The sequence below is a fragment of the Pan troglodytes genome, chromosome 6 (genome assembly GCF_028858775.2).
Source record: "Pan troglodytes isolate AG18354 chromosome 6, NHGRI_mPanTro3-v2.0_pri, whole genome shotgun sequence".
Classification (NCBI taxonomy): Eukaryota; Metazoa; Chordata; class Mammalia; order Primates; family Hominidae; genus Pan; species Pan troglodytes.
The window spans coordinates 30,680,421-30,697,229 of record NC_072404.2 but is presented as its reverse complement, the minus strand read 5'-3'; the positions used below and the strand labels follow the sequence as shown (position 1 = coordinate 30,697,229).

The window sequence follows — 16,809 nt, the reverse complement described above, 5'->3', positions numbered from 1 at the left end:
TAAACATTTGAAGTATCTTTAAATAAAAACTGCTAGTTACAGTATTCTTCATGGAAATTAGAAATGGATAATTGTTCATTTATGGAGAGATGGCTAAAGGTTTGTGAGTGTGATAGTAATAAAAGTTAGAAAAATAATACTATTGCTGTATAGTGCTTTATTTCTGAGAGTGGGAGAAATGTTCTTTTAAATAACTTTCACATTCATTAACATATTGTATTAGTTCGTTTTCACACTGCTGATAAAGACATACCCGAGACTGGGCAATTTACAAAAGAAAGAGGTTTAATAGACTTACAGTTCCACATGTCTGGGGAGGTCTCACAGTCATGGCAGAAGGCAAATAGGGGCAAGTCACATCTTCCGTGGATGGTGGCAGGCAAAGAGAAAGAGTTTGTGCAGGGAAACACCACTTTATAATACCACCAGATCTTGCGAGACCCACTCACCACCACGAGAACACCATGGGAATGACTTGCCCCCATGATCCAGTTACCTCTCACTGACCAGGTCCCTCCCACAAAATGTGGGAATTCAAGATGAGATTTGGGTGGGACATGGGACACAGCCAAACCATACCACATATACTCCTCAGCAATGTATTCTTTGTTGGAGAGATGAACAAGTTTAAATATTTTAGGAAGAATTTACTAATTCATTCCAGTTCAGAAAAGATTGATCTGAAAAGTCTGAATTATAAAAGAGTTTAAAAAGAAAAATGGTGCTAATATTTTCAGTAGGGATAGAGAAGCTGGGATTAGAGAACTTGGAAATGCTTTGAGACAGATAAATATAAATTTCAATTTATTTGTTGCTTAATATAATTGGCACTGTTCTGTTTTCTTAAAAATAGCATAACAGGCCAGGTATGGTGGCTCACACCTGTAATCCCAGCACTTTGGGAGGCCGAGGTGGGCAGATCACCAGGTCAGGAGTTCGAGACCAGCCTGGCCAACATGGCGAAACCCCGCCTCTACTAAAGATACAAAAAATTAGCTGGGCATGATGGCACACACCTGTAATCCCAGCTACTCGGGAGGTTGAGGTAAGAGATTGCTTGAACCTGGGAGGTGGAGGTTGCAGTGAGCCAAGATTGGGCCATTGCACTGCAGCCTGGGCAACAAGGCAAGACTCCATCTCAAATAAATAAATAACAGTTGGACTTACTCATAGAAAGCCAAAATACATACTTTATAAAGATCATTTTTACTCTGCATTTCTTTCTCAAACTTGTTCCCATAGACCACATCAATGTAAACAGTCAATGAGAGGCTATTTCTCCATTCCTTTTCTTTTCTTTCTTATTTAGTATTTTTTTTGAGACAGAGTCTCCCTCTGCCACCCAGGCTGGAGTGCAGTGGCTCAATCTCGGTTCACTGCAGCCTCAACCTCCCAGGCCCAAGTGATCCTCCCACCTCAGCCTCCTGAGTAGCTCAGATCACGGGCGTGTGCCACCATGTCTGGCTAATTTTTTTGGTATTTTTTGTAGAGACAGGGTTTCACCAGGTTGTCCAGGGTGGTCTCGAACTCCTGGGCTCAAGTGGTCCTCCCTCCGTGGCCTTCTAAATTGCTGGAATTACAGGCATCAGCCACTGCGCCTGGCTGTTGAAATTACGTGCCAACTGAAAAAGAGGATTTTGAGAGTGGCCTCAATTTGATGACTAATTGTTCCTTCCAGTGAATGATTCTCTTGTTTCCTTTTTTCAATCAAATCTATTATAGGTCAAGTCAGAAGAAGTCTTTGATGAGTGGGTATCAAAACTTCGCCACCACAGAATGTATCGTCAGAATGAAATTGCCATGTTTCCACATGAAGTTAACCACTTTTTCTCAGGGTCCACCATCACAGACTCTTCATCTGGGGTGTTTGACTCCATTTCAAGTAGGAAGGTAATGAGTGTTTTGCCAATAATGAATCTGAGAACGGGGTGGCTTTGTTTCATGGAGTCCTGTCTTGGGAGCTGAGTCCGAAGAAGGAAAGGTTTTCGGGGACAAGCAGGGTAGGCTTGGGCTGGTATTTAATTAGTCTGTTTGCCCACTGAGTCAGAACCAAGACCAGACAAGCATCTATTAGTTGGGGTGGGGGCGGACAGTGACTGAAGAATAAGGAGGAATTTAGCGTCTCTGAATGAACTAGCTTTCTCCTGACTGGTTTGAGTTTGGTTTCCTTTTGTGGTTGTAAACTACAGTAGGTATGCATATAGCTATGCAGGATTGCAAAATATTTCCAAATATTTATATTATTATTTTGATGTTATTAATATTTGATAAAAGAAGAAAATAAGGTCCACCATTCAAGGCATGTCGTATCATAGCACGGTATGGCCAAGCCGGGGTGATAGCCAGAGGTCTTAGTACTTTGCTAGAAGCTTCTTCCTCATTATAGGCAGATGGTGTCCATTAGTGACTAGCCCACTCTGTTATCCTTTGTCTTAACATGTCCCCGATGGGCTCTGTTTCCATTTACAATGTGCTTTTGTCATCTGTGGAACAGCGTAGCAGTATATCAAAGCAGAATTTATTTCAAACTGGAAGCAATGTATCGTTTTCTTGCGGTGGTGAGACACGAGTTCCATTATGGTTACAGTCTTCAGAGGACATGGAAAAATGCTCCAAAGGTAGAGTGACTTGAAACATCTGCTTTCTGTTGTGGCTATTAGATGATACTGGTTTGATGTTTACACTTCAGGTGCATTTGTGTCCTTCCCCTTTGCTTGTCCTCATTCCCTTCCATATTTTGCTTGTAAAGGTTGCACCCATCATCAACAAAAGACACTCTCCTTGCAGATCTTTGCATCTTCACCTGGGTACATGCAGACAGGTTTCTTCTTCTGTTCCTTCAGTATTGATGCCTGATACTGATGCCTGATTTCCACATGGGCCTATAAGTCAGTCTCCAAGGGCAGAGTCTGACACACATCCAAGAAAGATTGAGAATCATTGTGCTAGAGGTGAGGGAGTGATCAGATGGAGATCTTCACGATGTAGGTGTTCTGTACCCTGACTGCACATTAGAATCACCCAGAGGGCTTTTAAAATGCAGTAATACCCATTCCCAGTCCTCTGTCTCAAGTAATCTCTTTAAATTGGTCTGAGGTAGGGCCCTGATACCACTAATTTTCCAAAGTTCCCCAAGTGATTTTGATAAGGCGCCTGCCATAAGGAAGCTCAGCATTCTCAACCTTAATTAGCTAAGACTGAGGGAACTAAAAACTGAAAAGATCCACAGCGGGATTGGGAGTGCTCTGATTGAATTGTCTGGGGGTGGGACTTAGGCATATATAATTTAAAAGATTTCTCCAAGTGATTTAAAACTGTAGCCATGATTGAGAACCACTATTAGAGAAAGATACCAGGTGGCAGCCTTGAAAATTGCATTATCTCTTGTTGAATACAGGTAGTATCACCCTTGGGACCATGTAGGCTTTGCCCCTCTAATAAATATCACTCATGAGCTTTACCGAGTGACAGCTTGTCAAAGCAGTCCCTGAAGCCTTGTCTCTGGAGCAGCAGCGTCCACCCGGGAACTTATCAGCAATGCACATTGTCAGGCTCAACCCAGATGTATGGACTAAAAAACTAGGGGTGGAGCCCAATGAGCTGTGGTTTAACAAGGTCTCCAGGTGGTTCTGATGATATCAAAGTGTGAGAGCCTCTAGCCTAAGGCATTTGGGCCTGTATTCTTCAGCAGAAACATCCATCAGCATTCAGCGAACAGCAAATATGGACTATCTTTTGAGTTAGCGACTGGGATCTGGTTGGAGAGTCCTCTTATGTCCTCTCAGGTCCATGTGCAAGAGGCTTATTATGGTCCTCAGGCAGGTCCATGATTGACAAAGTTTTCCTTAGAGACCAGTACAACTTTCATTTTAGTTTTATTAATGTGCATTGGGTCCTGACAAGTGGATGGTGTCAGCATATTACTACAGGATTTAAGTTGATGATGATGATGATGATGATGATGATGGTTGATTTATTTAGTTCTTACTCTGTGCCAAACACTCTTCTAAGAACTGTGCAATATCAACTCATTTAATTCTCACAACTCTCTTGTCATGTAGATGTATAATTATCCCCATCTTTCTGATGAGGAAGCTGAGGCATGCGGTTTTGCAATTTTCTCAGTAGTTACAGTTCATTAAGTGGATTCAAACTGAAGCAGCCTGGTTCTCAAGATTCATGCCCTTAACCACTAGAGTCTACAGCCTTTCCTGTAAAAAAGGAAGTAAAATTTCCAACGCTTACAGATGAAAAAAAAAATCAACTACAGATAAATAAGGAAAAGTAGCTGGCATGGGGACAGCACAGTGATCCCTCTTGCTAGTGGAGCATTGTGAGCACTGTCCTCTTTTCCCCCACAGACCTGGCGCACTGTCATGCCTACCTGGTAGAAATGAGCCAGCTCCTGCAAAGCATGGACGTCCTGCATCGGACATACTCGGCACCAGCTATCAACGCCATCCAGGTGAGCCCGACTCCTCTTGTGTTGACATTCTGGCCCTCTTCTGCTTTCCTTTCTCCTCCCAGCCTTTCACTAACAGTGGGATGCTGTGGTCAGTTGCTTCAGCCAAAGTCAAGGGGATGGAGGTGGTCACCTTGCTATGCATTTATCCTTGTCGGTTTGGTGGACTTTACTGTCTGTACTCTCTTTCCTGTTTTGAAACAAAGGGTGGATCTTTTGAAAGTCCCAAAAAGGAAAAAAGATCGCACAGGAGGTGGCGGTCCAGAGCTATTGGCAAAGATGCTAAAGGAACACTGCAGGTAACCATTGCTTCCCCTGACAGACTGGTTTCTTCATTGGCCCTGCTCTGCATGCCATGTGCCAGCAGCTGCCTTGACTCAGCTAGGAGAATAGATGAGTGAATATTCTGTAGTTGTTCTTTCCAGTGTCCTCTGCAGCGAGATGAATTGAATCACTTAGATTATCTGGGTGCTAGGATAAGCACATAATGGATCATGGGCAAGGGAGAGAATATTTTCTAAGGGAAAAAGGGTGTGAGGTCGCAGGGACTGCTGCCATTTCTAGGGCTTTTGGTTTCCCCACCTTCACTGTTGAGCCTGCCTGTGCTCTTCCCTGCTTGTGTTTGTGCCTTGTTTTGTGGCTGCAGTTGCTGTGTGCTGTGACCTGTGTCTTCTGCTGATGCTCCATGGATTTGTCATCCCTCTAAGCCCACAGGCCTGATTCTCTGGGCACAGGACATGGTGTAGATTCTCCTTGGCCTCTTATCTCCAAACTCCCAATCCCTCATCCAGGATTCACTGTGTCATGCTAGGAGCTTTCCCAATGCGCAGCTAAGCCACAGGCCAAGATTTGCAGCTTAACTGTTGGATATTAATTGCAACATTTTTAGAATCAACATAAATCTCAAGCTTTTGGTTAGGTCACCTGATACACTCGTGTACACTCTTTGGTTCAAAGTAGTTTATGGACTGAAGATAAGCACTGTGGAAGTAAAGAATGTTCCATGTACAAATGAAGGTCATTTGTTTTGTAGAAGCCCTAGGTGCAAAGAAAAGCATTTTAAACCTATCCATTACTAACCGCCTGGATACATGGATGATTATTGCCAGGAGGAAGGAATTGAGTATAAATGAGAAAGCCTGGCAGCTTTAGCTGTCATTTTCAATCTATAGCTTTAATGCTTCTATCATTTCCAAAAGAATATGTGATTTCTCACCCATTTTTAGCTCACAAGAAGCAAGTTTCTGTGGAAAGTGTTGTCTTGAGTTCTCATTTTTTAAAATAAGTTATCACTCAGTAGAAAGACCTACCTAGGCTGGGCACGGTGGCTCACGCCTGTAATCCCAGCACTTTGGGAGGCTGAGGTGGGCAGAACACAAGGTCAGGAGATCGAGACCATCCTGGCTAACACGGTGAAACCCCATCTCTACTAAAAATACAAAAAATTAGCCGGGCGTGGTGGCGGGCGCCTGTAGTCCCAGCTACTTGGGAGGCTGAGGCAGGAGAATGCTGTGAACTCGGGAGGTGGAGCTTGCAGTGAGCGGAGATTGTGCCACTGCACTCCAGCCTGGGTGGCAGAGCGAGACTCCATCCCAAAAAAAAAAAAAAGACCTACCTATAAAATGTTTTGTATTTGTATTACTATGTTTCAATCTTAGAATCAGGTAAATATTCTAAGCAATCTGCATCTGAAAAGAAATATCTCCCTTTGGTGTTACTTCAGGTCCCGAAACCTTTTTCTGGCCCAGTAAGACTACACTCCTCCAATCCTAATTTGTCAACACTAGATTTTGGAGAAGAGAAAAATTATTCTGATGGCTCTGAAACCTCATCAGAGTTTTCTAAAATGCAAGAAGATCTGTGTCATATTGCCCATAAAGGTAAATGAGTTTTCTTTCTTCCTAATGGTGTTTGATGAAAATGTTAAGTGCATGTCTGAATGTGAGATGTCCTTAGAGAGAGTATCTTAGTTGGTTCATTTTCTGCTCTATTAAGATTTAGGGAAACCTAATCTTTATTTTATTTCCCTAGTAGTGGAGAATGTATTGGCAAGAACTTTCTTTTTAACTTTGTGGGGGAGACAATGAGAGAGAGTTAGTACTTTAAAAGCTGAGCAATTCATGTGATGCTGATGGGAGTGTAAATTGGTAATTTTCTGGAGGGCAATATGATATTATTTTCTCACTATTTTAAAAATCTGCCTATCTAGCAATTCCACTTTGAAGAATTCATTGTAGGAATTAACTTAGAATTTACCCAAACAAAGTATCCATTTTGCATTGTCACGTCAAAAATTAGAAATAGGTATTCAACATCATTAGCCATTAGGAAAATGCAGATTAAAGCCATGATGAGATATCACTACACACCTATTAGAAGAGCCAAAGTTAAAAGGAAATATAGTATCAAATGCTGGTGAAAATGCGTATAAATTTAATCTATCATACATTGCTTGTAGCTATGTAAAATGGTGTAGCCACTCTGGAAAACAGTTTGGCAGTGTTGTATAAAACTAAACATGCATTTACCATGCAACCCAACACTCATTTCTGAGCATTTGTTCCAGATAAATGAAAATTTATGTCCACACACCAATCTATACCCATGTTCAAAGCAAGTTTATTTGTATTGGCCAAAGACTGGAAACAAACTCAAGTGGTTTTCAACAGATGAATGGTTAAACAAACTGTGGTACATCCATACAATGGAATACTACTCAGCAATACCAAGGAACAAACTATTGATATACGTAGCAACTTGGATGGATGTCAGGGACGTTATGCTGAGAGAAAATAACCAGTCTCAAAACATTACATAGTATAGGTGTATTACTCCATTTTCATGCTGCTGATAAAGACATACCCGAAACTGGGTAATTTATAAAGAAAAAGAGGTTTAATGGACTCACAGTTCCATGTGGCTGGGGAGGCCTCACAATCATGGCAGATGACAAAAACCATGTCTTACATGGTGGCAGGCAAGAGAGAATTAAAGCTAAGTGAAAAGGGAAACCCCTTATAAAACCATCAGATCTCGTGAGACTTATTTACTACCACAAGAACAGTATTTGGGAAGCCACCCCCATGATTCAATTATCCTTCACTGAGTCCCTCCCATAACACATGGGAATTATGGGAGCTACAATTCAAGATAAGATTTGGGTGGGGACACAGCCAAACCATATCTGTAGGGTTCCACTTACATAAATGTTTTGAAATGATATAATTATGGAGATGGAGGAAGTAAAGGGGAGTGTGATTATAAAGGGGTAGCACAAGGGATCTTGTAGTGATGAAAAATTCTGTATCCTGATTGTGGTGCTGGTTACAGGAGTGTGGACATGTGATAAAATTGCATTTACTTATACCCACACACATATAAACAGATCAGTGAATGTAAATCTGGTGAAATCTGAATAAAATCTGTAGATTATACTAATGTCAACTCCCACGTTTTTATATTGTACCATAGATGTGTAAGATGTAACTACTGGGAGAAACTGGGTATAGGGTATGTGGGACTTTACTATTTTGCAATTACCTGTAAGTCAATAATGATTTCAAAATAAAAGGTTAAAAAAATAGAAATAATCTAAATGCCAAACAATAGGGGATTGAATTTTTTCAAAAACGTAATATAATAGAATACTCACTAATAATAATAATGAGAGCTACTTAACATCGAGCACATAACTGTCACGTCAGGTATTTGCTAATTACTTTACATGCATTATTTTAATTCTAGCTGCAGCCTGTGAAGTAGGTATCATTATGATCTCTATTGCATAAATAAGAAACTTGAGACTTAGATAAAATAACAGCTTCCTGAGGGTCACATAATTACAAAGCAGCCAGCATGAGACTTGAATTCTCACCTGTTTGACCCCAGAGTCCATAATCCTTACCTGGTATTTCTCTGCTCTTACAGATGGAGTGGCCAGCGTTATTTTTTATAGTTGTAGAAAAATGTCCTCAGCATAAAATGTAAAGTAAAAATGTAAGATTACAAAACAATATATAGGTATGATCCTATTTCGGGCATATATAGGTATACTAAAAAGTCTGGAAGGATATATACAAACATTTAAGTGATGGAGGCTGGAGTTATAAGTGCTTATTTATCTTTCTGCTTAACTTTTTTTTTCAATTTTCATATATTATTTCTTAAAGAGAAAATGGATTTAAAATTTTTCAGTGGGAGGGCAGTGTGTAATATGGGAAGAGAGAAGATATTCCCTCTATTGCCTTCCTTTCCTACTTCGTATTTTTGTTTCGTACATTACTGATTCCTTCAGCTCTCTCTTCCCTTACCCTCCAAATTTAAAACATGTTGGATATGAGGTGGGTTATAAGGAAACCATTTCATCCTTTATACAGATTGCTACCTGGAATGCTTGTCCTAATTACCATTAGACTGTTATCAGTGTTTTGTTGTGCAGTTCATCCGTGAAATGGCAAGAGTTACCTGGCCCACCCTTAAAGGATCTTCAAAGAATTTGAAGAATTAAAATAATCAGTTGCAACTAGGGCATCTTAAGTTTTGTGGGAGGAAATTCCTATAAAACATTGTTACTTTTCAATAATACGAACTTTTAAACAATGAGAAGATAATGCCTCCCTACACAGAGGAAATGTCCTGAGTTTCACCTCCATTGAAGAAGCTGCCTCCTCAGCAGGACAAAGGTTGCCATATTGAGTGGATCCATTGATCCAGTCCTCCTGCAGAGGTCTCCACCTTGTTGAAAGTCTGTAATGCGCCCCAGCCAGCAGTTCTGTCTTTCCCACTTTGTGAAAACCTGCTGGCTGCAGAGCTGCCACATACCTAGACTGGGCCAAGGTTTGTCCTGGAGAAAGGTCCAATGCACTTATTCAACAGTCGCCTGAGCCCTGTGGGCTTACAGACAACAAATTCCACAGGGAGCCTAACAAGGTGTTTCATTCCTGTGGTTTTACAGTACACTTGCAGAGAGGGAAAGATCTTCCTTTTCCTGGTTCAGGGAGTCTCTTGCACAGATTGTAATTTGGGGGCCTCAGAGAATAAAGACAGCTCTCAGGTTTGTACTAAGTCCTGTGACCTTGCATGCCTTCTCACTTCCATGCATTCAAACTCGAAGCATCTTGACCTTTCTTCCTGTGTAAACCTCGTTTTGTTACTGACAGTATCTATTGTACTTTCTCGACTGCGTCACTATTCTGTTGACTACAATTCCAAAGCAGCTGAACTAAAGGCAAGAATTCCAGTGATGTAACATAGTCTCTGCGACCTTCACCTTGTTAAATGCATCTGAATTCTCCTGGTTTTGTAGATCAAATGGTAGGGAACCAAAATACACCCATGCTAGTTTTAAAAGTCCTTATTCTATATTATAGACTGTGAGTTTGATTTTTATGGCATATTGTTGAACCAGTTGTTGGCTTATGTTTCTGGCTTTGTGTGGATGTTCACACACATATAAGCAGAGAATGAAATGTATTGAAACCTAAACGTCTTAAGTAATTTTTGTTGCATATATTAGCTTTTACATTTCCCAAAATATGTTTTATGGAACACTTTACCCATAAAGTACTTCTAAAAATGAAACAAAAACTTCATGATTAAAAATGTTTGGAAAACACTGCTGACTATGGTCTCCTTTGGATTTACATAAGAACAGTAAATAGTAAAGGCCCTGAGAAGTCCTGCAGCAAAAAAAACACAAAAATCTGTTGGCTTTGTTTAACTCAGTGACTTTCAATATTATTTGGGAATCTTCCCCCCTATTCCTAACAGCTATTAACATCCTGGAATTTAAGTTTCTGAGAAATATATTTTAAAAAACATTGTAAATAATAAGCCTTTTTGGAGCTCCCTCTATACTGGCTAAGTAGGCCACCTCTGTTACTGACTAGCTGTGGAAATTTGACTTCATTTATTAACCTCTTTGGCCCTTGATAGCCTGTTAAATGTCGTATAGTAGTTGTCCTGACTCTTTTGGTTCCCAAATTCTGTAGTTATTTTCTTTGATTATTTTACACTGAATAGAAAGAGTCCATACTATTGCTTATTGTTACAAGAAGGTTTTCTGAGAGTGTGTTCTGTTAGCAGAAACAGAAATGACCAAACTTGGTGAGGAGATTTAGGATGGCAAAGCAAGGAACAAGACAGGGGTAGGGTCAGGTGTTCTGAATGGAAGCAGATATCTGTGTTCTTTGACTTGGAAGGGAAGCAAATGATGTTTTAGGGACACTTTTCCTACAAGTGAAGGAAATCCTCACTCACAAATGTGAAAGCTACATAGAACAAAATCAAAACTGTATTTACCTATTCTTTTCTTTCTGGATTCTTTCCCTATGTTGAGTAGTAAGTATTGAGTGGTCATTTTCTGAACCATTTTCAGCTTATGGAAGCATTGAATAAAAAGCCAAGTGTGTTACAATGATACCTCTTTCATAGATTAAAAAGCTAAAAGAGATATATGACTCAACAAAAAGCCAAGTCATTTATTGTTCATAAATTAGAATTCAGCATAAATGTGCTGAGCAATTAGATTCATAAGTAGGACCATTTAGTAAAGTTACCTAATGTATCTAAATCAATTTGGATGGAATATGGGTTAAAAAGAATTTTAAAATCATGGGCATCCTGTGAGGTTTGAAACTGCTGCAGATTACAGAAGATCAGAGTGTCCCAGATATATTAGGAATGTTAACATTTTAAAGAAAATTCACCTAAAATTTGGTTTCCAATTAAAAAGGGGGAAAAATGAGTCTCACTGTTTGTTAGGTGCTCTGTGATAGTAGGTTTTCTCATTGCTTAAAGCGCTCCTCAGATGTGCCCATCATCTACATGTACAGATGTAGAAACGTATTTTGGACAAATCCTGAATATAATTGTCCAAAATATAAATGGCAGCTGCAACTAAGTGTTAGAGGTAGAATTTAACTTCAGGCTGGCCTTATTAGAGAATTTCTTTCTCCTGTACCACATTGCTTTCTAGAGCGGTGCCCATGGCATTCATAACTACTTTCTCCAAGATCTTATTCTTTCCTGATGCTGAGAAACTGCTAAAGAAGGAGCATGTTAAGAAGTAGAGCTCAGATAAATTGAGATACATTGATAGTGAGAGTATTGACTCTCACTATCCAAACATTCCATCTATTATAATCTCACTGTACTAACTCAATAAAAGAACAGCATGGAAGCCTTAGAAACAGAAAGGTAGTGACCACCAAGAGTCACTTGTACGACGCTTATGATGTTCCATTCTGTAGATGCAACTTATGACTTCTTACAGTCAAAAACTCAACCTGTGCCTGCCTCTCGTAGTCCAGGAAGGGTATCTGAGAATGGCCAATGACAGTTTGGGAAAGAGATGAATCATCGCAGATGCCACAGTTGCCTTCCGATATTTGAACACCCAATGAAAGAGGAAATACCTCCTCTTTGACAGTGAAGAGACACTGAGGCAAATGTCTTAGCAGCAGGAAGGACTTTCTAAGTCCCAGAGCAGAATGTACCATTTTAGGAGATAGCAAGTGCTCTGACAAGCGTGGGCCAACAGACCATTTGGCGGGGAAGCTGGAGATGTGAAGAGTTGGTCGTGTTGTGGGGTGGGTGGCTTTGGTAATCTCTGAGCATCTAAGATTTTCTGTGTGGCTTTATTTATTGTCAGGTAACCATAGATGTGATGCACTCATTTGAATCTTCTATTTTTTAAAGCTGTTTATTTGTCTCTAGTAAGCTTAGATTCATGTTAGAAATAAGTAAGAAAGCACTCCTATCACAGAGAGTGTTCCTGACTTTTGGGATCCTGTGTCTTAAACAATTAATATAAATGTGGTCTCTCATGAGCAACCTCTGATCATTGCCCTGTGTGTGGCAGATCATTAGGTGGCTGTGAATGACTATTTTAATGTCCTGAGTGGGCCCTGATAGTCATTTAAGAAATTTAGTACACAGGGATCTAGTCTTCCAAGCCCTTTTTTCAGATGATTTAGGAAGCGTTTTATTCCTTACAATAAAATATAATGACTATATGAGTTTCTTTCTGCTTATCTTACACCTACTGCAATCTTGTCAGCTGTACATTTTGAACCAAATATTGTATATTCTGCCAGTTTTTAAAATTTATGTAGGACTCTTCTCATTTGGTGGAAAGCCTTGTTTTTCTGTAGGTCATCTGGAAGCCAGAGGAATTGATTTGGAAAAGTGGCAGCTAGCTGAGTGCCACATTTATTTTATTTGGAGCAATAAACAGGACAGTGAGAGGTAGCTCCCCAGGGGACCCACTAAGATGGCCATAGGCATCCTGTGTGTGTGGCAGGCAGGGGAGGGGCATAGTGCCTATCTAATAGGACATAGGATGCAGTCCGTAACTGTGTGGCTTGCTGCTCTCCTCCCAAGGCTGTTCTCCTACAGCTCCATAGATTCTGGCCAACCCCTCATTCCTAGAATTTCTACCCTGTGTGCAGTTATTTACAAGCATTGTCCTGGCAAAAGAGTAAAGCATCATCTAGAGCTGCTGCCAACATTTCAAGAGACTGCAGTCACCATCACTTTCATCCTCATGTGTCTCCTTCATCAGTATCACTATGATTATTGCAGTAACATTTGTTATTTATTACATACCACGCATTGTGTTATGTGCTTTACCTGCATTCTCTCTCTCATTCAATCCTCATGACAACCATTTAAAGTAAAAGTTATTATTATCCCCATTTACAAATGTGGAAACCGGGGTTCAGGCACATCATTTACTCATCCAAGGTCATGGAGTTAATAGGTGATGGAGTAGGGAAGAATCCAGGGCTGATGGTGGAGCCCCAGCTGTTGATTACTCTGTTGTCCTGCCCATTATTTTGCTCGATTAAATTGTTTAAAGCAAGGAGCTAAGTGTGTTTCATAGGCGTCGTTAGAAAATTTTAGTTCCATTTGACCCCCATCTTCTGTTGGCAGAGGCAGCACCATTGTGTGTGTTTGTGTGTGTTTGTGTGTGTGTGTGTGTGTGTGTGTGTGTGTGTACAAATTGTTGTGACTTTGTTAAGATGTTTCAGGTCCATCACTAAATGCCACAACCTCAGACAAGTTCAGCAACAACATATAGAGAGGTTTAGTTGTCCTCCTTGCTATTAAATGAAGTAAGTCAATAATGCCTATTTAGTTTCTGTGTTACTAAATAGGCCACTCTTGAATAACAATACCTCTAAAAATGCAGCCCTGTGGAATTCAGTAATGTGCTAGGTCATTTGAGAAGACATGTGTCTGAGTCTCTTCAGTCTTCCTGCTCTTCTAAAACAAAATATTATAAAGGAGATTGGAAAGATAATATTCAAATGTGATAGCCACGATCAGTAATTTAGATAACAGCTTCCTCATCCCTAGGAAGTAATTTGTACATGATGTGATCAAAACCTAATGAATAATGATTTGTGTGTGTGTGTGTGCTGTATGTGTTAATGTTTTTTAAAACTTCAGTTCAGGCATTGGAGGCCATAGTGGCTAAGCCCTCATTGTACCTGAGTGCTCACTAGGGAACAGAGTAGCTGAATGCCAGGGTTAGAGCTGGGGGATTCTGGGTCCTGCAGCTGGAAGGGCTAACAAGCAAGAAGGTAGACAGTAAGACTTTGTTTTGAAACAATTACAAACTTACAGAAAAGTTGCAAGAATTATACAGAGAACTTCTGTATACCCTTTACCCAAATACTTCGTTTTAAATATTTGCCACATTTATTTTATCACTCTCTACACACACATGCTTTCACTTTTCGGAACCATTTGAGAGTAGGATTCATACCTCGTGTTGCTCTTTATGGCTTTATACTTCAGTATATAAAATAGGAATACTCTGTTATATAACCACAGTATAGTAATCAAATTCAGGAAATACAGCATTGAAACAACTTTTATCTATTCTACCTCCCACATTCAAATGCTGTCAGTTATCCCAATAATGCCTTCAGTACCATGTTGCCCCTTGAGTCAATTTCATTGTCATTCCTCTTTTGCCTCCTTTAATTGGGAACAGTTCCTCAGCCTTTCTTTCTCTTTCGTCAAATTGACACTTTTGAATAGTATAGGCCAACTTTTAAAAATAAAATGTTTCTCATTCTGGGGTTGTCTGATGTTTCCTCATGATCAAATTCAGATTACATAGCCCTGGCTGGCATACACCAAAGGAGATGTTGTGTCTTTTTCAGCCTATTTTACCTAGAGGCACATGGTCCACCTGACTCTCACTGATAGTTAATTTTGATCACCTGATTAAGGTGCTGTCTAATTTTTCTGCTGCAGTGTTAACATTTTCCCCTGGAAAACCAATAAGCTTTGTTTTTAACCCTTTCCAGTCTTTGGGGATACAAAAACAAAACAAAACACTGATCACTGAGGATCTAGAAGCAAAGTCCAAGTGTCAAAAAATCCTCATGATAAGTCATAAAGTCATGAGACATTACAGTGGATAGGGGCCTTAGAATTGCCAGATGTGTGTGAATGGGAGTTAATTTTAATAGACTTAATTTTTTCTAGCAGTTTTAGGTCCACAGCAAAATTGAACCAAAAGTGCAGAGCTTTTATAAGCCCCCTGCTCCCATGTAGGCACCGTCCCCCCGCCATCAGCATCCCACACCAGAGTACTGCATCTCTTACAGTCAATGAACCTACGTGGACACATCATCATCCAGAGGCCTTAGTTTACATTAGAGTGTTCTACATGGCAAATGTGTTTTTTAAAAGTCAAGGTAGAATGTACATTTGCTATACTCAAAATATTCAGGGCTGTTACTTTGCTTATTTCTTTTATAAGAGATATGTTTTTTTCTGTATTTTGTTTTTAATTATGCCTCCTTATTCCTTTTTATAATGATTCTATCTCTATAGTTTACTTCACTTTAAGGTCAGCTTTTAATATCATGTCAGCGGAGAGAGAGAAACTGAAGCAGCTGATGGAGCAGGATGCCTCCTCCTCCCCGTCTGCTCAGGTCATTGGTCTGAAGAATGCCCTGTCGTCCGTAAGTTACATGTCTGCATCCAGGAATGCCTGAGATGTGTCCAGGCTCATGAGTGGTTTGTAATTTCTATTTCCATGATTGTGTTGAAAATTCAGGAGAAAACCAAATTATCCAAATTATATTCTAACCTTTCATCAAATCTGCTTCTTTGAAACACCAAAACTTACCTATCCAAATCTTAATAGCTAGTATTTTATTAAGTGATACCTTCTTTAAGTTTGGTTTCCTCTGACTGATCTTAATTTTTTTGTTTCTCTAACATTTTTATTGTACGTTTTTGTGTGTATGTGTGCGTGTCTTACAGACATTTTTCTGTTAATGCTTACAAAATCTGACAGTTTGGAGGAAATTTTATGGGCATGAGACACCACAAGCTTAGCCTTACTTTCCAAATGACAGGTGGCAGAGTGAAATTTCCAATTCATGCTCTTATCTTCACTATTGCAAAGCACTGATCCTGTTTACCACTCTTTCAAAGACATGAGAGCTATTTTGTTTGATTGGATAGTACAAGACATTTAGCTTCCCTGCCCTGCCCTCCTACTGTGGCTACAAAGAGATGAGTCACATGAAAGTGCCTGTCAGGCAATCACTATACCTTCATAGTAACAGGAAAATCACTGACAGGTTCCCAAATGATTCTCAGCCATTGTCACTCATTCTCTCTCCTTTTTTCATCAGTTTCAATTAATTCCTCAGAATAGTTAGGCTCCATTAAAGTGCCATGTCCTACCTCTATTTGAATAAAGTTATCCGTTTTTTTTTTTTTTTTTTACCCTGAATCTATCAGGAGGCTAGAGAACTTTTGAAATAGCATACTGATTTGCTTTTACTCTTTTCTTGTACTTTAGAATTCCTACTTTAGAAAGAGAAAGAGTGTGTGCACATATGAAATTGCCATCTGAAGCAATACTGAATTTTCTATTTCAGGTCAGGTAGGGGAGATAAATTTTAGGATCTTGTAACCAGAAGCCAACACAGGCATTGAGAGAACTAGAAAATGTTGATTCATATTTTCTATTTATCGTATTGCTAAGAAAAGTGATGCTCTTGATATAATGTTAGTGATAAATCCTCTGCCAGTAGCACATATAGTTGTTGTAGAATATGTAAGGAGTATTCACTGATGGACCATTCCAAGTATGCTATCTTCAAAAGAAATTAAAAATAACATTGGCTTGCTCCATATATAAAGAAGAGTCTTAACGTTGTCTTAAGGTCACAGATAGAATCGCCCTCTTTTTATTGTACAAGACAGCCATACACTGGTGCCATTTTGGTTTGAGAGAAGCAGAAGCAAAGTGTTTTTGTTTTTTTTCCCTAAGTTTCTTGTTGTTCTCATTAAGCTAGCTTTTAGTGCAT

At 39.7% G+C, this 16,809-nt stretch overlaps 1 protein-coding gene across 17 annotated transcripts in view; it reads left to right on the top strand.

The window, feature by feature from the left end:
• OSBPL3 (oxysterol binding protein like 3) overlaps window positions 1-16,809 on the top strand; it is a 181,641-nt gene that overhangs the window by 113,631 nt on the left and 51,201 nt on the right. For 9 of the 17 annotated variants that reach the window (XR_010158819.1, XR_010158816.1, XR_010158817.1 and 6 more), the window contains exons 6-10: window positions 1,723-1,890; window positions 2,495-2,618; window positions 4,362-4,465; window positions 6,186-6,342; window positions 15,317-15,447. Coding sequence is in view for 12 of the 17 variants with exons in the window: in XM_001160009.7 (XP_001160009.4) it covers window positions 1,723-1,890; window positions 2,495-2,618; window positions 4,362-4,465; window positions 6,186-6,342; window positions 15,317-15,447 (684 nt within the window). In the remaining 5 variants the exon portion in view is untranslated. Of the gene's footprint in view, window positions 1-1,722; window positions 1,891-2,494; window positions 2,619-4,361; window positions 4,466-4,668; window positions 4,762-6,185; window positions 6,343-15,316; window positions 15,448-16,809 lie in introns of all 17 variants that reach the window. The other 8 variants (XR_010158818.1, XR_010158815.1, XM_001160055.7 and 5 more) reach the window with 2 other exon arrangements.